This window comes from Ammospiza caudacuta, chromosome 2, assembly GCF_027887145.1.
Source record: "Ammospiza caudacuta isolate bAmmCau1 chromosome 2, bAmmCau1.pri, whole genome shotgun sequence".
Lineage (NCBI taxonomy): Eukaryota > Metazoa > Chordata > Aves > Passeriformes > Passerellidae > Ammospiza > Ammospiza caudacuta.
This window is the reverse complement of record NC_080594.1, coordinates 44,558,018-44,580,859: the sequence shown is the minus strand read 5'-3', so window position 1 is coordinate 44,580,859 and position 22,842 is coordinate 44,558,018. Positions and strand designations below refer to the sequence as shown.

Genomic DNA, 22,842 nt, shown 5'->3' with positions numbered 1-22,842 from the left:
AAAATCATTTTGCGCTGGGATTAAGTTCTGATTCACGCAGCATGGTAAATAATCTCCCAGTCCTGCATCTCACAGCAGCACAGGGGTGGGACAAGAGAAGAATGTTGTTGTACACAAAAACATATCAAGTGAAAGGGTAAAGAACACCCACTTCAGAGAAATCTGACCTCAAGTTCGCAGTACACATTCTTCACAAACATCTACTTAGTTCCTGTGCGGAAGCAGCCCCATGTGTTTGCTACACATTCACAATAGCAGTGCAAGAAGTATAAACCTTTGGTGTCTCTTTCCAATAGCTCTGTTCTTCTTCTGTGTTTCTTTGAGTACAGCACAAGCACAACCTCACCTGCAACATCAGAGAGCTTTTTTTTTTGTACTCATTTAACCTTACAAATGAATGTTTCCCAAAAATTTTTATGAGCACTAATATGAGATGCAAAATGCTTTAGAACTAGTGTATTCATGCAGACGGAAGAACCATAACCTCTATTTGACTACCACAGCATCATCTATGCATAGCCCAGAGACTGTAATGAAAGCAGACACTGACAACCACTCAAAAATTCAGCTATTCTAGACTAACAATTAATTCCAACATACTTTTCCCCAATATATCTGATTTCCTGAGCTGACTAGTGAACCCTGGTATAGACAACCTGCATTGTCTCTCTCACACAGATATAATACTTAACAGAAAAGAACCAGATAAAATTACCAACTGGAGCACTTCCACCATGGGAAAATCCCTGAAGAATATTAAGATGAATACTCTGGCAAAATGAACATGAACCATTGCACCTCATCAGCCATGTAAAGAGGAGAGGGAAAGCAGAGGTAGAGATCGTGCTGAAACTGTCTTCTGTCTTTATACAATGCCTGTTTGAGGGACTCATAGCAGCTGTTTGAATCCTCCCTGTGGTTCTGGGTTAACCCAAGACACAGCATAATGTAAATGCAGACATCAGAAGATGAACACAATGCCAGATGGTAGGAATGTGCAACAGTAGCAAGAGCTATCTTCTATGCAGATTATCAGTCTTTAAGCTCCATTTCTAAATTGTCTCCTCCTCTGAAGCAAAGAATTAAGTATAACTTACTAACATATTAATGAGGATGGCATCAAGTATGTTTGAATACAAAATGCTTGTTTTCAGTCCAGCTTTCAAAACACAGTGATAAACTCAAATAAACATGAAATGAAAAACAACCTCAGCCACTTACTTTTGCTGCTCCTATTTGCTCTTTTCGAAACTTCTCCAGCGGTGCTATTAGCACATCATTAGCATTCTGGATCTGCAATATTAAACATAAAGGATGTTTTCTTAATACAGAGTATTTGCAGAAAGTGGAGTCACTGTAACTCTGCCAATGTGCAAGACTGAAAAATGCATGTCTGAAACATTCTGGTAAGAGCAGAAGGCAAGTAATTATGTTTTATTTACACAAAGCATACAAAAGACATGTACACTAGTCTACCACAGAACATTTTTATGAATAACTAAGGGAATTTCAATGGAAGATGCAGTAATTTTCTCTCCAATATGCAGAAGGTTTTCTGGTGCTTTACTTCCATTTCTTGTATCTTGCCTAAAACCAGAATAGAAAACAAAAACTTTCAGGAATATATTTTGGCAGAACAAAGAAGACAAACATGTGAATACTGACAGCACTGACTAAAAAAAGTCTGTGTTTATGGAATCTGAAACTTTGACAGCTGAGTATTTTCACCTATCCCTTTGGTTTATAGACCTAGGTACACTGAGCAGAAGACAGTGAGGCAGAGAACTCTAAAAAGATATGTGGGTACATAAAAGAAATACTCTAGATTGGGTTCCTTCACTTTTCTAGTTTTTAAACTAATTTGAGATGTCCTGCAGCTATTTTTATCCCTTTAACCTAAACCAGAGTTCTTAATGAAACACAGTTTTCCCCTCTGGCCTCTGTTTATTTAGTGTTAATCCAGTCCTGGGAACTCCTCCCTGAAACCCATTCCCAGCAGCAATCACCCAAAGCATCTGTAGTCATTTGGGACTGGAAACACACAAGCAGCAGAATACAAATGGCAGCCAAGCCATCATGCCACTCTCCAAGGAAAAGAAGCATAATTTCCCCATGTGCCTTTTAGGTACAGGAAAAATAACCAATTAAATTGACTTTGCTGATGAAAATCAGAGAAACTAAAACCTGTCAACATATCAGAAATAAAGTACAATAAAGCACATTACAATATTCTATTATACTGACTACAGGCAAAACTCTGGGTTTTCTGCACAAACAGCTTTCTTCTCCTCACCAGTACAGTCTTTACCAACACTCATAATTTGGGCTTTGGCAGGTTTAGTTGTCTGGGCAAAACTAACATGTACCTAAGCCAAATGTGAATGAATACAGTTCTTGTGGTTCTTCCATAACAGTAATTGATAAGTTACATTGTCAGTTGAGCACAAAAACTTCCCAAAAGGCTGTAATAAAAACCATATAGAATAAACCTACTGAAATACAAACACACTTTCTTTCATCCCAAACCTAACATTACAATTCAAAAGACCACAGAATCACCACATCTCTTAGCAGGACAAAGTTTTAGGAGAAGCTGAGACTCTCTTTGCCACCCTCATGAAGTGAAGTCCAAGACAGAAATGGCAACACTGGAATGCTCAGTGATATCATGATCAAAATGTGCTACATTTAAAAACAAAAATAAGGCACAGAGGATGAGGAGAAATGTTTTCATTGCATTCAACATCTTCCATCAGTCCCACTGGACCAGACTACAACACTACCTTACTCTCCAAGTGGATGCTTCCCAATAAAAAATAGATTTTTAGCCATTATCCAGCAATCTTACTGGGACTCAACACCTTTTACAAGGTAAAGTGCACGCACTTAGCAAAAGATAATTTCAATCCCAAGGATCTAAAGCAGATAAACAGCAGTGCAAAGCTTAATTTTGCTTAATTCTACTACCAAGCAGAATTTGCCTGGAAGTAGCAGCTGGAAGTTTTGATAGCTTACAGAGCATGTACATGGCTTTTAGCAACACATACAGAAACCACAAATGATTGCTGGAATCACTGGTATAGAAATGTGGATGCAATTTTTTTTTTCACATCCCAAGCTAAGTTCTTCTCTGCCCTTTAGATTCAGTGCTAAATATGTCACAGTTCAATTAAGGGAGACAGATACATATTATTAAGTAGTTACTTCTGATACCAGCAATCACTGCTAGTCTTGTTGCTAGTCAAACTAACCAGTGGAGCTCATTGACAATCAAACTAACCCCATGTGGATTTGAATGGCCTCTCCCTTGACTCAATGCTACCATGGTCATGCAGCCTCCATGCCACACCAGGAGACCTCACTCCTATACATTGTCCTCTTGGCAGTGTTAAAGTGACTGAAACACAACTCCTACCCATCTCATTCAAAGATGCTGCAAAGCAAATGATAAGACACTTGGAAAAAGAGAATCCTGCTTCAAACACCATGGAAGAATACACAGGAAGAACTGAGAAGATTTGGCTGAGAGCTAAGTGGCTTTGCTGAGCTGAACCACAATGTTATACTCTCACAGTTATTCATGAAATGGGAATGGACAACAGGCATTGCTAGGCTTTCATCTAGACAGGGTCTGTGCCTCTGAACAGATCTGCTAAGCCACAACAGCAGAACACACTGCAAGCTCATCCCTGGGCGGAAAGGTTCTACTGGCAAGAACCCTATTGTGACAATTCATCTCCCAGCAAAATTAGGAGCTAGGCAAGAAACAGGCTTTGGGTTTGGGGAGGGAGAATGTGGCAGCAAAGGAATTAAGAAAAAACCCAGCAGATGCATTTCAACAGCCACTATTACAAGATGCAGAATGCTCCACTGTGTAAAGACTTCCATCAATTTCTACCAGGTTGGGCCTAGCTTTTGGAATCTGAAAATAATAGAGAAAGAACTTTTGCCTTACATATTCACTTATTAATTTCCTTTCTTTGTAAATTACTATCACTGCAACTACCTCACAGTTTCTTTCTTAAGGGTTATAAATCTGCATGCAGCCCTTCCCCCCCGCCCAAGTCTTCTTTTAAAGCAGCAATCCAATACTCCCACAACCATTTCTGTGGAAATCTGACTGCTTTAGATAATCTGGAATTTTCACTGTGTGGTCCTAATAGAGTATCTTTTTTCCTGCCAAGATGATAATCCCTCTCCTACTCAGTTATTGTGCTAGGTTGAAATCAGGGACATTGGGAACAGGCAAACAATGTCAAAAAGACTGTTACCGTTTTTGTAAACAGCAACTTCAGATATCCATGTTGTGTCTAAAATTTGGATCTTACCCTTCCATTCTTATTCAGATTAGTCACACCTTTAGAGAAGTTACATTTTGTTGATCTAACAGTTATTGAATGTGACACAGTTCCAGTGTTCAGCATGGTTAATATGTGGCAGTCAATCAAATTACGTGATTGTTTCTCTTGTTTGGCAAAAGCAATGGTCTTTCTCCAGAAAAAGAATACCACAACTAAATTTACTGACAGTTCATCAGTCTTTTTTTGATTAACATGCTAGACAAGTATTAGCAGACATAACAGGAGAACATTATTTTGACATTTGAGAGAGCTATATTAGATACAATAATAAAGAAACAAATTTTTCCTGACTAAAAACCTTGTTCAGATTTTTATCTTTGGTATATTTAATTCCACTTAGTTCTAGTTAATTGTACTTGTTGGTAAAAGCACCATTGAAATAAGTACCACTAAAACCACACAGAAGTTTAAAATATATCTGAAAAAGAAGCATTTAAAAATTCAAAGTACTTTTTCTAAGGCAGTTTGACAACTTATGAGGTTGGTCATTGGTTGCATAGCTGCAACATTTCAATATACCCGGGCAGCCTTTGAGACAACATGGTGAAACCACTTAAGTTTTCTTTTCTGATTCATGATCATCCACTTTTCCAACCTACCCTCTTTCCCTCCAGGAGTTAGCTGTGAAATTGAATTTCTGCATCAATACTGAGATTGGTGCATAATATTGTGGTTTGCTCAGATTGCAGATGCGGAGAGAAACTCCCCATCTATACATTGAAGATTTATTGGACTAGCAATTTTTTAAACTTTTCTTAACAAAAGTTTCAATCATTACAATGAAGACCATTACGAGAATCATAATTATTATACAGTGTTAGAGAAGAATAAATTTATTGCAAACATATCTGAACATTTCCATTTCTAGATTTTACTTAAATTCAAGTCAACATTAATGTTTTGAATGAGTTTTCTAATCAGTTTTCTGATTTTCCTGAATTTAGGAGAGTGAATGATATAGAGCATGTACGTGCAGCATTCTTCTTCATTTACTTAAAATGAAAGAGGGTAGATAAAGATTTACATGGGAAGAGGGCAGGTTTAGGTTAGATATTAGAAGGAAATCCTTCATTGGGGCACGTTGCCCAGAGAAGTTGTGGATGTCCCATCCCTGGAAGTGTTCAAGGCCAGGCTGGATGGGGCTTTGAGCAGCTTGGTCTAGTGGACGGTGTTCCTGCCCGTGGTAGAGAGTTGGAGTTGGATGACTTTCAAGGTCCCTTCCAAGCCAAGTCAATCCGTAATTCCACTTTGGTAGAACCAGTGGATATAAAGAGAAATTCACCTAAAAAACATCAATGCGGCTGCTAATTAATTTTTGCATACTAACAATACAGAAATTTTAAGCCCTGAATTGTTTTATAGGCTTTTATCATTACCTTAGTGTCTACAGGGCTGAACTGCAGTAGCGAGGACAGTCAATACCTTTTGAGCTTGCTGTTTTCATTTGTAGGGATAAGGACTAGGTAAGTCACAGAAAGAACTGAGCTAACAAATTTACCAATTGCCAGAAGAAGACAGCAACAATTCAAATGAGGAATATTTGCAGTAACAGAATCATATTAAAGCTACCTGAATGACAGCAAAACAATTTAACTACAAAAAACTGTGGAGTTTATATAGTGTATCTTTGAAAAACAATTTTTTGTTCCAAAATCTGCTGTGACTACTTTTCATGGCAACACAGAATGACCACACTAGCACATGGTATATAGAACTCATTTCCCTGAAATACTGAGTGGCTCTCAAATTCTGAATGCTGACAAATATTAACTTTTTTCATGTCAGTATAAGACTTTTAGAAAACACAAATTAAATTCATTCAAAGGGGGCAACAAATCTCATGGTTAATATATACATAGTAATGCGTTTCTAATTTAGAAAAATATTTCTCTAGTAGACAAAAAGACATAATTTAATTTTAAATCTTTTCCCCGATAACTAAAAATTCCTAACATCTGATCAAAATATCTCTTCTTTCAGTCTGAGGACAGCATCAGCAGCTCCTAATCAATACAACTTCAAATACAAAACTTGAGACCAAATACAGACAACAGGCTTTTGTATAACTTATGTATACAATTGAACGCTACAAAGAATATAAACATGCCATGATAAAATACTGGTCATGTATTTAAGTGCACAATTTCTGTTTTAGAAGTTAAAAAATGTAAATATTACACAAAGTTAATATTGTGAATTTCAATGCCTGTAACTACTTGACCTTAGCAAGACAAATATTTTTACAGCTTTGTACAGAAAACTCTACTATTCTCAAAGTTCATCTTAATACCTCTCACCTTTAGAAAAAAAAAAAAAAAGATTACATCAAACAATATCTAAGCTTATGTTAATTTCCTAAAAGTATCGTTATCACTGCCACTTATTTAAAGTAAAGCTGATGATAAAGGAGATTGAGAAGACTATGAAGTTTTAACTACAGACAATTAATAACATAGGCTGGACACTTCCATATGCAATGTGCAATGCAACATTCAGCTTCTTACCAAAACCTAAAGCTGTATCAAGCGGTATTAATACATTGCCACAAGGGGATGCTTATAAATCACATACTAGCCAAGGCTGGGAGTAGTTATACACATGAATCAAAGAATGGTTCGGCTTGGAAGGGACCTTAAAGATCATCAGGTTCCACCCCCTGTCACAGGCAGCAATACTTTCCACTAGATCAGATTTTTTCCTCAGTATTTTCAAGTGAACTTCCATTTCCTATATTGCATAGTTTATGTTTAAAAATGCATTACTGTAGTGTCAAACCTGAAGTGATTGTTTTTTAATAGAATAAAAAATTACACATGAGAAAGGCTGCCTTTAGCATTGAAAGGCCAGTTTCCTTATGGACTCCTCACAAAACATTAGAGGAAGAACAGAACTCATCTGAAGAACAACTGAAGAATTTCAGATGTTACGCGTCCTCAAAAGCTTTTTCCTTTTGACTGATTACAGACCAAGCAGATAAAAAAGCAGCCAACCTTCAAAAAAGTCAGTCTTCATTAAGAATCTGACTCAGATCTACCATCTTCTTTTTGCACATAACATTGATATTCTAAAAAGTACACACTGATATGCAGTGTAAATATACACAGCAAAATATGATATATAGATATACTATTTTAAAATTAACATTGCAAACATAATTTCAGATCACTGATATTCTGAGTCAGAAGGGAGTCACAACTATTATCAAGTCCAAATCTTAAGAGAATGGCCCATCCAGGGACTGAATCCACAACCTTGGTGGTATAAGCACCAAGATCTGACCAACTCAGCCAATCTGCAGGGTCTTGTGTATCTTGACTTTGCAATTACTTGGCAGAGGTCTTGGTAAATGAAGGTCTCCTGATACATTTTTCTATCAGAACATCTAATTATGGGTGAGTGGACAAACTAGATTTGGAAGTATTAGTGAGTACTGAGACTATCTTTGTGATCATTAACCAGATGCAACTTTATCTTGTAAGTTGGGGAGAATATCAAATACCAGGAGGTCCTCTCAGGGTCTCTCTCTGTCCCAACAGTTTCCTCTGCTCTTCCCAAATATCAGCCAAGGAAGAAAATAGTTACAGTTTGTACACAATATATTTTGGGAGCTCATTAGCAGAAATGAGTGAGTCGACACTATTTTAGAAATACTCCCTTGTACTATCTTCTTTTTCTTTGCTATTTTTAACTACCCACTATCCTACTATGCACAGTATGTAATTAAAAAGAATTAAGTTTAAAATGCTTTCATTACATCAGCACATGAATGAAGTGTTTATATAAGCCACATTTCACTAACTTTATACCCCAGCAGTCTCATAGTTGAGGCATATGATTTCTGGGCTGTTTCCACATGTTCCTAAACAGGGTTATGATGACCTCTGCTATCTTAGATGAAGGTACAACATAGCAAGTACCTACAGCAATCACCCTCAAGCATCTTACCTTTTTCTAGTAGCTCAGTCTTTAAGGCAAAAGACAATATGTATGGTACTTTAGCACTCAGAGAGCCCAAGGTCCAGTACAACATTTCATTAAAACAGTAACTTGATTCTCTTGGAAGGAGGCACCAATATTCTTCGTGTCTGAAATGGCTGTGGAGCAGAAGTTCCCTTCTTCCTCCCAGGAAGCCAAGCCTTATGAATGACCCTGAAAGCCTGAGTCTTTAAGACCATGCTATACTAACACTGGTTAACTTGCTTTAGGGCCAAGGAACAACAGAGAAGTATCAACTCTAAGGCTTAGCATTAAGAAAATAGAGAAAGAGAAAATGTATTTTTGAGTTGAAGTAACAGCTATCACACAAAATACGGAACTTCAGGTGTCCCCTAATAAATCAGTTCATGCACTGCCAACAGCAAGATCTGACAGAGGACATTAACAATACCAACACAAAGAGGCTCAACGACTTACCGAGCAATTAACTCAGTCACTCAACATTAGATACCCATTGTCTCTGTGGATACAGCCACATAAGCTTCCCTTCCCAAACAATGAGGAGAAATAAGCATAGGATGCCTGTGATCCATTCAGACAAGACACATCACATCATGAAATTGTGAGGCTGTTTGCAATCAAATTCAAGTTTGCTAATCCGCTTACATAAAGGTAACTCTGTGTAGATGTATAAAAACTTAATACAACAGTATTTAGAAGTTTCCAAAAGAAAGCAAATGAACATCTGGGCTACTGGGCTTGAAATCTGCTTTCCCTCAGAGATATTGCAAACCCATTTAAAGTTTTCTGTGATAAACTGAAGAAATATGGGACTGGGCAAGATTTGCTTTTCATTCAGCAGAAGCAGCTGGATTCAACAAGACAGCAAAAAACATTACAGACATTTCAGGATTCAGTAAAGGTTACTGTCACATTAACTTCACAGTCTGAAGTTACACTTACAAAGGTATATGGCACTTCTAATATAACCAAACAGATGAACTACAAGTGTAGCCACACACCCAAATAGATAAAGAATAAATTAACTAAGCGACCAATGAAATAGTGTAACAAACCACTTGCTTCAGAGTTAAAAGAAAAAAACAGTCAAATTTTAACTCTATCATCATGGTAAATAGGGATCACATGAGTTAGATTTTATTATATTAGGTCATACAAAATATGGCTTAGTCTAATTCCAACATGAAGCAATATTTTTACGCCTCCTGATTTCCTTTTATTTAATTAATTTCTAGCATAGTTATTACATTTATCACCAACTGATTACATGTGCAATGCTGGAACAGGTACATAATCAGAACTTCACACCTGATCTAGGCTATTTTTTTTCTGTCAAAATTCAAATTGGTCCTTGCATATCACTTCTCTTAGAGACGGGACATCATTCAGCCTCAGAAATAACCATTCTGCCCTCCATCCTCTGGCAGGATGCTGCCACCACTATTCACATTTTCTGTCATTCACAGGTACTAAGATGCCAGATTCACCAGCTGACTCTGGAATGTGGCAGCTGATTGGAGTCTGACCAAGACAGCGCTCACACAGGGAGGTCACTGAAGCTAAGCATGGAAATCTACAGAAAAAACTGGATCATCAGAAGCCAACAGTTCCTGCCATCTGACTCTAGTCACTCAGTGCTGCTCCAAAACCATTTTATGCTATCCACTGGCAATATCTTATAGAAGCACACCAGAAATTCCCAAGGGAACAAATATGTAACAGAAGTTTACAAGATGAAACATGTCATCCAAATGACTTCAAGCATCTTACAATTATTTTTCTTAGTGGTTTGTTCATCTCTTCATGAACGACAGCCATAAGAAACAATTCTCAATGACTGCAAGACTGGACTCTGCAGATATTGCTCACTGAGTGACAAGACACGGAAAGAAGGGTAAAATGAACTTAGATGAGAATACTTGCACCATGAATTTACAGCAGCAAGTTTCACATGCATCTCAATAGTTCCTGTTTTGCATAATAAGGCAGGTTATCTATGACTGAACTTATCACTGCAGGCAAAAGAAAGTAAAGGTTGCAACAAGATTTCCATACATTAAAAGTTTTTAAAGATGCAAAAATGGTGTTTGGCATGTTTAGATAAAGTATATTAACAACACATTCATTTAATACTTCTTTTTAATGTTACTTCCTTTTAATTATCTTGTTCACCTAATTTATTCATTGTCTGTGATTTCTCTGGAGGGAAAAGCTAAATATTCATTCCATCTGTTTTAAATTCACCATTTGAGAATTTGCAGTAAGCTTAATACATCTTTCTAGCCTTATGAAGAGAAAATATCATTATATTTAAACTCCCAGAACTGTTGTTATTTTACAGCAGTTAAGTTTTAATGTTTATATGCTAATTCGTTTTGGTCATAAACACAAGATTCTTGGGCATTGTTGGACCACAAATACTTCAAGCATGACTTTAAACAGCACCAAGAAGAAGCTACTCAATTCCTACCATTTGTATGTGGACAGATATTGTATTTATAATCATCCTCCACTAAATGTTTTAGTTTGGCAAACCAAATCTACTTCACATTTTAAAAGCTGATGCTCAAATTTTCCTTCTGAGTTAAGAGTGTGCAGTAGACCTATATTATCAATCACTCTAAGTAGGAGTAAAGTCAGAGGCTACAAACCTGTCACATGCCCAGTGAGCAAACTGCCTCTGATAACACAGAGGCAATGAGATGTCTAATACTTTTTATGGACAGCCTTAAAAATTATTTACAGCATATAGTACAATGTCATCTGCCTACAGAAAGCAGATGTGTTTGAGGGGGAATATTAGATGCCTTTCAGGCATTGGGAACTGCTGAAGTGAAATTGCTACATATACCTTTATGTTAATTCTGGTTTATATCTTCAAGATGCACAAAACAAAGTCTTAAGCAAACATGGATTAATGAAAACAGTCACATTCCACATATATGTTCATGTAAAAGGTCAGATATTCTTTTTTCTCATAATTCTTTATTTTACTTCAAATCTCAAAAGACTGCTAGATTTAATTTTCTTTAGGTAGGTGAATGAAGAGACAAGTTAAATACCTCAATTATTTGACACAAATAAGACCAAACTGGATCGTTTCCTGTTACCATCATATTTAACAGACTTATAAACTTAGATAACAATAGGAAAATCATGTGATGGTAACCTTCCAAAATGTCTTTAAATTTTTACCAGACACTTAAAATTTAAAATTTATTCATTTCTTAATAAAATAACTATACAAAAAGTTAACATTTATAGCATCTTTTAAAATAAAAGATTAAATTAAAAATTGCATAAATACTTTTAGATGCTATGATCCACAAATAATATCAATGTAAAGACAAACAGCCTTCTGGAAAAGCAACACAAAGTATTCAGAAGACAAACATGGAAATGGACAAATGAATAACAGCAGTTGATAAGAGAAATAAAAAGGAGAGTGTGCTAGTATTTCATAATAATCTCAAGAAATTGGATGCCAAAGGTCAGTATCAAGACAAAAAAATCCACCTGAATTATTAAAGGGCTTGGCTAGTTTTATGACCATTAATAAACACACACTACTTGCATGTTTTAAATTTAAGGAAATCAGATTTTAAAGCATTCAGAGCAAGCACGTAACTTGTCTGTCATCTCCCTCTCACATCACCCAAAATGGCAAAGGAGTCCTGTGTTTGTTGGAACATTGGATAGTCCCCAGAAGAAACATCTGTGTACAAAAGGGGCCCAAACAAACTCAGAAAAGTTACTCTTTATAATGTAATTGAAGTGGTAAGGGTAAAAATTCAAACATTAATATCATACAAAAATTATTGATTTTAAATTTTAATTTCTGTCCTTCCCTTTGCTAGCCTGAATAAAATAACAAAAGCAATTCCACAGCTCTTCTCATGTGTCAAGACTATTCCAAATGTCAAATCTGTATCAAGTATTACAAGTACTGAATAAAGATGTAAATACTGGCATGTTGTAAATTAGGCTTCATGGGGAAATTCAGATGCAAAGAACAATACCAAGGGAATTGTCCAGGCATGGGTTTAACAATACTGCTGTTGCCCTCCCACAGAAACTTTTAACAAAATTGACTTAATTTCCCTCACAATGTACCTTGCCAAGAAATGGATTTGAATAAAGGGCCCTCATTAGCAATAAAAGTTTGGAGGGAAGTGCTGCTTGAAATTTGCTTTGCTGAAGTGCATGCAAGGAAAAGTACTTTGCTAGCAGAGTCTGCACAAGGCAGTCCCAGCCTGCTGGTCCTACTGTCTCAGCTGCTGCTCAACAGCAGGACACTTCAACAGCAACAGAGGAATAAACTTGTAACGTCCATGCATATATCATCCTGATAGCCTAGGATGTACTTCTCTACCAACTCACAGACCTTCTCAACTCCTAGCAAGGTTCTGCAATGTGCTCTGGGAGACAGTATGTGAAAGCTGACAGAATTATGCAAGGAGTATTAATGCTCAAATCCTTTTTACACTGTTAGCTTCTGAGCAAAATTTAAGGTGCTGGTGATTCTTAAATGTAGCAGTTATGTGCAGGAAAGTATCAGAATTATTTAGGGTTGCTCACAAAACTCTGCAGGTATTGAGAGGATTACTACCTTAGTGACAGCATAAAATATTTAAGCTTTACTACTGATAGCACCACTGAACCAATCTGAAAACAAAGAATGTCATATCTCAAGCAACTTATAGATCAACAGAGTTGTAAACTAAATTCCTGTAACATTACCTTTATTAAGCGATCCTTAATTCATGTTTCAGGCCACAGTTGCACATCTAAAATAGGGTACCTAGATCAATTTTAATAGCACAGTTCTAAACACCGAGTTTTGAACAAACATGACAAGCTACAGTCCTAGCTCCATGATTTAGTAATCTTATACAGCTGGAGGGTTCATACAGCATGGGCTGCCCTTCTTGTAAATAACATAGCTCCTACTGTATGCTAAAGGCAAAAAGCAGAATTCAAGATTCCTAGCATTCAAAACTAATACCAAAACTGGGACACCCGAATTCATTATGAAAATACCAAATGTGCCCAAGCAGTGCCTACTGAAGGACTGACTTGCCATCATTCATTCAGCTCAGCTACAAGGAGTCAGTGTCAAAAATTTGAAGGGCAAGATGTTTATATTTGATCAGTTGGGATGAGGGACACCAATACTGTTACATTAAACACACAGAAGACAGAGATCACTTGAAAACAGAAAAAACTTGGCCAATCTGAAGGTAAAATACATTTATAATCAGACTAAGATGTTTTGATCTACTAGAAAATTCTCACATGAATATATTAAGAAAAATTCCTGTTCTAGATATTGACTATAAAAGTCCTAAGACAATTCATAAGAAGTGCCTCATCTTCAGTGTGTTCAGAAATTAGAAGCCAAATGGCTTCAATCACTCATTTCCTCAATGTGTGGGTTTAAGCAGACTGACTTACTCTAATGCAATGTTAGCCACAACCAAACACATTTTCCTGAGCAGGCACCAAGCACAATGACACCCAGCAACTTCCCAAAAGAGCAAGAGCAGTGGTAGATGCTACAGAGAACTTGGTTACCTACCAGTACGCACACACTACATGCATTGACCACTGTAAGGTAAAATTCAAATGCGGAAGCATTGTACATCAAGGCATGTGCTCCAGTATTTTTCATTTATGTGAAAAATGCATCTTGCCCCTACAGGAGTTTTTGATGGATTAAGAGAAAACAGTGGCCAGTAAGTTAAAAAGGAAAGGGGAAAGACCCTACTGACTTTTATACCTTGCAATTTATTGCAAAAGCCCAGTGGAAGATAATATTTGGGATAAATTTGCTGTACCTCGGTTCCATTTTTTATCTCCTCCTGTGCCTTCATTTCTTTCTTTTGCCTCAAAATCCTTTCACATACCAAAGACCACGCATGCCACCTACTCCTTCATTGTACAAGGATACACTTCAAAGACTTGATTTCTTTGTGTACCATCTTCCTGTTTCTCCTTCAGTGGGCAAGAGCTCAGTGGGGTTTCTGTCACTACTGGCACTAACATTCATTTAAACTAACAACTTGAGCTGGAAACTGTAATGTACCCATTCTGCCTCCTCTCACTTGCAGCTTCTCCTGTCTCTTAAACTTACTGCTCAGTTGCAACAGCAAAATAATTTTCTACATAGATAGGAACATTTTATAAAGTGTTAAAGAATGCATTTAACTTTTTCTGATATAGGCACAATTACAAAGATGACTGAAGCTAGAGGTTTCCTCCTTTTGGAGGAAAAATCTACCTGGTGATAAATGAAAGGGAAAAAAACCCAAAATAACCAACCAACCAGCCAAGAACAAACAAATAAAAACCCACAAAAACACACCAAAACAACAGTTGGGCTTGTTTGTACCTTTTTTCTTTAGCAACCCCCTGAAAATATTTATAAGACATAAATCAGCAGCGGATATGGTCATGGTCGGTAGCTAATCATCCAGTAAGAGATACCATTTCTTTTTACAGGTTACTCCATGGACTGTAACTCAGCAAAAACTGAGTAAAAGATAAAGCAGCCACAAACACCATTACACTGAAGGAAAAACAGTTCGGTAGTGTACTTGCAAGTCTAGGCATTTATCTTTTTATCACTACCATTAATACAAACAGTGCATGTCTCTTGACTAGGCTGAGAGTTCAAATCATACAGAAAGGAAAAGAGCTTGAGAATGTAGTTTCAGATAGGCAGCAGAAGAAAATTTTTCTGGTTTTACCCCCCTTTTTGGCTGTCCAAACAAACAAAAAAATTTCTCAGCTTGAACGTTTACATTACATATTATCAAGTGGGAAATGGCTACATAAACACAGGAAACAGCATAATTGGAGCACAGAACTAATTAAGAAAAAAACTGATCCAGAATTTAAGTATAGCACACTTCACAACATTTTTAACAGTATGTTATTCTAGTGAGTACTCTGCTAAATATAGATATTTTAGGATGTTACAAGTAACCTTACCTTCTTAAACATTTATCACATGGAACAATTTTTCCCATAAACAATGAGTAAACAAAACAAAACCAAATATTTTTCTATAGGGGAAAAACTTCAACTTAAGAAGTGCAGAAGTGAAGGAAGCTCTGCTTATGTGGAGAGTTGTGTGGCTTTTTAAACTTTTTTGTTCAATACATTAACATTTACAGAAATTATCTGATTAAAATAAATCCTAGCAAATAAGCAAAAAGCTTTACTCTACAAAAAGTTTATTTTAAATTTTCCAAGACATTTTTAATCTGGCTGTAGACCTATTTAACAGTTACCCCAAATCAGTTCCATATGTTTATTATTTTGTCTCTTTGCTTTTCCAAATCCTGATCTGTAAATTTTGCAGCCAGGCCTGTTTCCCTCACTGTGCAGATGTCAACAAAACCTCTCCAGAGTGGAGTGAATGTACCCTGAACCGGCCTCCTTGTGAGGTCCATTAGGATGTGAAGGGAAAGTTGGAAATCAATAATAAACATTTCACTTATCAAAGTAAGAACTTCCTAACTTGCCATGAAAAGTAAAACCAATGTTATTTAATTAGTGCAGATTATTCCTTAAGGATGTTGAGCAGCCATCATCCCAACATTTATTTTGACAAGCTTTATTTGTCAGAATTCCTGAAACTGCCTTTAAATGTTCTTTCCTTAAAAAAACAGAGTCAGAGTGCAGGTTCCTTCTTCCTAGACTGAAGCTGGACACATTAAAGCACATAGACAAGATGTTCTTTAGCAACAGACTTAAGAGATCAAGAGTTTGATTGCCTGGATGTCATAAGCAACAGCTTCTGAGTCCGAAGTAAGAACAAACACCTCAACATTTAAAGTTTGAAACAAATAAATAAATCAACAAAATGGAAGTTTAGCAGACATAAAAATAACCAAATGGCTAACCCAACATGGAAGCCAAGATGTTGACAGGAATGTTTACTGCAGCTAGGATTTTCTTTTAAATTTTTCATCATGCAGAATCTGTCAGAGAATATCAATAAAATTTTCAAATTGCCAGTAATGGTTATTTTTGACACAGTGGCTCTAATTTTCTTCAAACAAACAAGCAATAAAATTGGCCAGCTACAGAACTCTCCATAGAAATTTAGGCTCCAAAATACCGAAATCAACTGATTTAGAGCCTCACGCAAAATGCTCTTGGGATAAACGTCACGGGTGAGGATGTTACTCTTAAATTCAACTAGAAAATCAGATTTGTTAGATGTTGTCGAACTTTCGCCTGTTTCCCATTTTCCCCATAACCCTTACCTCAAAAAAGAGTATGGAAGTCTTTTTAAGAAATACACCATACTCTTAGCCCATTACCATGATGGGCACCTTTGAAATACCTTACTGAAAGGTACTTGATGACAATCTGATTAATGATGCTCCAGGCTGAGGGATGCATGGTCACTGAGCAATATAAAATACTTACTCTGTTTCTACATTACATTTTCCAACACTTGGCCTAATCTCAGTTTGTGCCTTAGACACTTTCCATGGCAAAGTCTATTTCTTTTGGTAAAGTATTTCACAATGCAGCTCATCATGAGGAAGTTTTCCTGTCATTCAGCCTAACTTCTCTCCCAAATTCTTCCTGTCAGATTACTGTCTCTTCTTAGCTAGATGATGTAAGCAGCATTCACACTTCCCAGATAAAGAAATAAAAATTTAAAATCAGAGTGAGAGCTTGAGAAGATGAACAGTTCAAACTGAAAGGGGTCTTATGTATAGATCTACCTACTTACTCTTTCAGCAATCAATGCAATCACTTTTACATGAAGAAAAATGCCTTATCTGTGACTAAGTGATGGCTATGGAGACTAAGCAGCTATGTAAGCAGTCACATAATACCTGTCTGCTGCTCTTAGTTAAGGTGAGAATTCAAGAGCCAGGCGAAATTGTGCTGGTTTACAGCAGGCCCTGCACTATTTGTGATCATCATGTGCTGCCTTCCAGTATGAAAATTAATTTGCACACTGAAGGTCTTGACAGGTCAATGCCACTAACTGCACAAGTGGAGTTAATAGGTCTACAATCCGTTACTATTAGGAATCACTTTGCATTATATTGCACGGCTGCTGTGAAATAAAACACTGAGAAAGGCGGTCTGACATTTCAATGCTTTGCTTCTGTGACACATTCTTCATAGTTTGGATATTGCCATGGTTCTTCTATCTACTATTTGTTATCTCTTCAGTACCAACAAAACCAAACCCCAAAAAGCATTGTTAAAAAAAAACAAACAAAAAAACCAAGAAGAAGAAGTTGGTGCTGAGGAAATTAGCTACTCAGAGATTAATGTAATTAGAAGTTGTATTTTGCTTTAACAACTACTTTGTGAATGGACACAGCCAGGAATAAAGCCAAAATCAGCTTAGCTGTTTGTAATGGTACTATGCCCAGGAACTGTTAATGTTGAAACTGGAAGTATGTATCCTTTCAGGAAACAAAAGCACGCGCATGAAAATTTAAGATATATTCTGAAAAACTGTAGGTTGGCCACAGCTACAAACTACTAAGAGGTAAGGGAGCTTTAGATATAGGATCCATAGAAAACTTTTCCATTTCTCCTTGCTATTGGCATACTAAGTTTTACTGGTAGCTGACACACTGAAGAATGTTCATATGTTATTTAAGGCTCAAATGCTGAATAATTATAAATAAGAAGGTTCTGGCAGTTGTCAGTGGTGAAAATTCAAAATGAGTATGTCGGGAACAGCCGACAGAATTAAGAAAAGAGTACAGGACATGTCATGACATATGCCATGACAAGATATTTAGAGCAAAAGATCTAAAAATCGTACCAGATTCAGATTTTTTTAGCCTTTTTTTTTGGTCTCATGCAAATACAGCTAACAAAATAAGTCAACTTAGAAAGCTCTCATCTAGCTTGTAGAAAGGTCTCAATATAGTGTAAGAGGCATCCTAGGAGAGACAAAGGGCTAGTCTGGTTTCTGCAAACTGTGACTCTACTAAGATTGTGTATTGCTACGTGGGCTCAGCTGCAGAGGCCGCACTTCCCTGTGGTCCTGCTGGATGTCCATCAGGGAAACCGAGTCACCCTTTGCCTCAGTGTGGGAATTATGGATGGTCTCGGCCTATCAAGCAGCTCCCCTGACCCCTCAGTAGTATCCCTGGTGAAAAATGGCCTTTAGCCATGGTGGGGGGATGCTGGGGCAGTCTGGCAGCAGCTGCAGGGCAGTGCTGGCAGGACTGACGGGACGTGCCCAGGAGCGGAGCCGGACGGGCCGGCCTGGGCTGGCCCTGCCTGCAGCCACCTCACAGGGCCTGGCACGGGGGAGGCTCAGGGCAATGCCAGACCCCCCTGCAGGCCTTTGCTCGCCATGGCCCACTCCCTACTGACTGTCACACTGGACTCCAGGGGGAATTTCACATCAACTCCATGACAACAAACTGGGCCAAAATTTTAATGATTTTGGCCAAGGTGGATGGGCTACCTCCACTTAACCCAGAAAGGAAACGTAACTCAATATTGTTTGAAAAGTAGCTTTTACTAAAGAACAGCTATCCAAAGAAGTAACTCTCACAATATTTTAATCCTTAAGGCTACCAGACTCTGTGGCCCCATACTTCAAAACTTCCCTCAGGACCATGTGACCATGGCTTCCAGATTTCAACTCTAATTTCCTTTAAACACTGGAAAAATAGTATCTTTCTCTGACTACAACTACTTGTAATAGCAGGGCTGCAACAAATATTGCACCATGAAGTAGATATGTAGTCATTTATTTGGGTGGTCACGCTAGCTTAAGCAGTTTGCTGATCTTGAAATGCTCCTTAGTCCAATTTTTGACTTCTTCTTCTGCCCTCTGCGGCTGTTACACTGAAACAGTCTGTTGCAACATGGTTGAAAAATAACCAGTAAATATCTTGTTTGTTTTGCTTTTAGCCAGGTCAGTTTTGTGAAGTGGGTACATAATAAACTGGCATGGCTGCCAAAAAACAGACAAAACTGTTAATCTGTTTCAGTCTTAGCACAAAGCAAAAGCACTTGCTCTGGGAGATACATCTAAGAAAGCTTCTCAAGATAACTGTAACTGAAGCCTCTGCAGACATTTGAAAAGTATAATAAAGGCAATCAAAGTATTCTGCAAATATTAACACAACATCCTAAAAGAGAATACTTATTATAAAATACCTTTGTATGTAACACAGCTACGAGCCCATGCAGATTACACAGAGTGCTCAAGGGGGAATATTTTGCTTCCTTATGAAAAGGTGGAGGCTTTGTTTGGCTGGTGTTTGTTTGGTTTAAATAAAGGCGTATTTGTTTCTACACACCCTTTGGTACATAAAGTGCTTGTGCTGTTTTCTGTTTTTAATCACATTTCCCAGGACATTACATAAGAACAACAAATACAGCAGTTTTATTCCAGAGATCAGAATAAATGAAGGAAAATTTAAAATTAAGTTTGTAGGAATGAAGCACCTTTTTCATACCTCCAGGAGAATTGCAAATAAATTTAGAATCCATTAAAAAATTAAGAAAATAGCATGTCAGATAGCAGCATAAAAATTATTACAAGCTAGTAATAGGTACAGCATATATCCTCTTCTATGACCAGCTCCATTCCCTCCCTCTGTAGTCAGAAAATAAATGCAAAAGCTTAAAGGCTATAAGGTTGGCTGATCTAGAACTCATGCTCCCTTAAAATAGTCATTTAAAAGTGCAAACATCTTTCTTCCTTTTTTCTCTGTCAACAGTCATCTGAAAAGACACTTAGTGACTGTGGTGGAAGCAAAAGAATCTACAAACTAAAATTGCAACTACCACATTTCTGTGAAGACTAAAATGTCATTAAAATAAATTCCTTCCAGCCATGCTACTCACAGAATGCTTCTCAAAACTTTGGGAAGTGCTGTTATGCAATGCAATATCACATGCAGTGAAATGCTTGCATGGAGTAAATATATGAATTGAGAACAAATTAGGATTTATAAAACGACAAGTAGCAAGAAGCTTTCCAACTAACCTTTCATTCTGCACTTTTAATGAAGACAGAATTTCATATCTCTCTCCATGATATTCTTCAAAAGTGGAAATAGCAAGCAATCTCATTTTTTGAATGTTCTCACTGAAAAATGCTGCAAGGTAAAGCTGGAGAGAGACCTTTTATAAGGACAGGTAGCAACAGCACAAGGGGGAATGTCTTTAAACTGAAAGAGGGTAGGCTTAGATTAAATATAGGGAAGAAATTCTTTAATTTGAGGGTGGTGAGACATTGGCATAAGTTGCCCAGAGAAATTGTGGATGCCCTACCCCCAGAAGTGTCAAAAGCTGGATGGGGCTTTGAGCAACCTGGTCTAGTGGGTGGCCTCTCTGCCATAGCAGAGGGAGATGGGAGTATGGTCTTTAAGATCCCTTCCAACCCAAACCATTCTCTAACTGTATATCCATATGGAGGCAAATACAAATACACACACCTTGAATATAGAAAGCAGGAGAAACTGTAGTTGCTAACAACTAATTACACTAATCTCCTGCAACACACTTTGTTTCTTAAAAAGATTTTCTAAAAAAGATTTTCTTTATTTGCATTCTCTGCAGAAGACTGAAAAGCAAATAGTATATGGACACTGAATTACCAAAGCCTTCTTACTAAGGCTTGGAACACTGTTTACGTAAGATGGTAAAGAATGTACATGAATCTGATAAATCCCCTTATCTCTGTTCCCCTTTCCTTTCCCCTTGAGCAATTATCCTATTCCCACTCTCCTGTCTTACTCACAGCCTCTTAGCCCTATCAAGACAGACAAGTGATCACTCTTCGATGCCAACTATCCAGTCAAAACAACAACAGAGATCAACATGGGAGATCTATGTTTTCGCACCTTTTATAAAGTTGCTTACTACAAGAAACTAACTTTTTGTCACAAATCAACTCTATGACAACTATCTTGGGAAACAGCAAAGACTGTCTCTAAAACCAGCAATTTGCTTTCCTCTTCAACAGGTAGGTTTAAAGGCAATGAAATTATCTAGGCCCAAGCTGAGGAGCACAGGGTGCAAAAGGCACCGCAGATGATTTGGTTCTGCACTCTGGACACTCATATCAACAGGAAATAAGTCACATTTTCAAAAGAAAAAGAAAAATGTAGAGAGAAAGCTGCTAAGAAACAGACAGCATAACATGAACAGTAGGTTCTCTGTTGACTTCATGATCATAAAATTCTGAACATATTCTGAATTAATAGTATGGTTCTGTCACAACGCAGTGATTCTGGAAGCACCTTCTGCAAAGTTAATGAAAATACGGACCTGTATTTTCAGTTCCTGAGGATGGAGTTACAGGGATGTGAGAGGGACTAGTTGCAATTTTTTTCTATTGAGACCAGCTTGATCTTTTAAAAATTATTATACTCAAATGTCCCAGGATGACTGTTTTTTCTTCATTTCCACAAAAAAAAAAAAAAAAGGAGAAATCATTTTAAATCATGAATGTTACAGGAGAAATTAAAACTAGATTTAAACAAATTAGGAACGTACCAAGTGTACAATTATGGAAGATGATGCAGTGCTATCTGGATAAGCCAGCTAATGCTCTGTACTAATAACACCCATAATTTTATCTCCAGATTGTCTGGCCTAGTATGTATTCTTTATCTGAGAAAAGTTCAGAAATACATACAGATGTTATATGTTAAACTACCTTAATGATAACAGAACATGAACTGTTTACCTTTATTACTGTTTGTTTTATGTTTTTTTTAACTGAGCACAAGTGCTAAGAAACATCCACTGAACATGTGTATTTTCATACTTAAGTGGTGCAGAGAAAGATAGCAAACAGGATTCCTTCAAGCCCAAGACAGGGCAAGGGGGAAAGTTACATTGAGAGTTCTTGCCCAACAAGAACCCACCCAAGAATCATGCTCTCTAGGAAGTCTGCGTGACAGAAATATGCCTATCACTTCCTGATTTCATATAGGAGTTATAATGATCAGAGATAACATCTGTAGGGAAATGAAGGTACTAGTTCTAGTATATTTTTGAAAGCAATTATATTGAAGTAATTACTATCTTCTGGATAGAAGGCCTTCATTTTCCCTGTGTGCACTGCAGTTATGGGAAGGAAGTAATAGAAAGTTAGTGTGAGAGAAATTATTTTTCCAGCTGGATCACTTCTCCAATTATGTTCACCACACAGACACACAAACATTTGTACCAGCACAACAGCAAGACTTTTTCTCAAAAGGTCTATACTTGACAGACACGCAGTTAATATGAAGAGGTAACACAAGGCTGACTGAAATTTAAGGCAAAGCTGGTTCTACAAACTGCTAATTAGATAAAATTCTGTGTAGCACATTTCCTCCAGTTATCCCAGAGTTAAAACACAGCAGAAAACCATGCAATGCTACTGAGCACACTCTTGCTTCTGCAAGAATCTCCAAGTAATTTTGTAATGTTTTTTCTTGTTTATCCTTACAAAGTAAGACTGACAATGGTATCAGCAAGGAAAAAAAAAGGGAAGAAAAATCTGATGTCAAGG

General features: G+C 37.2%; 1 protein-coding gene across 2 annotated transcripts in view; it reads right to left on the bottom strand.

The window, feature by feature from the left end:
- ARHGAP42 (Rho GTPase activating protein 42) overlaps nt 1–22,842 on the bottom strand; it is a 139,909-nt gene that overhangs the window by 61,547 nt on the left and 55,520 nt on the right. For both annotated transcript variants that reach the window (XM_058824989.1, XM_058824990.1), the window contains exon 4: nt 1,222–1,293. In XM_058824989.1, coding sequence (XP_058680972.1) covers nt 1,222–1,293 — 72 coding nt within the window. The remainder of the gene's footprint in view (nt 1–1,221; nt 1,294–22,842) is intronic.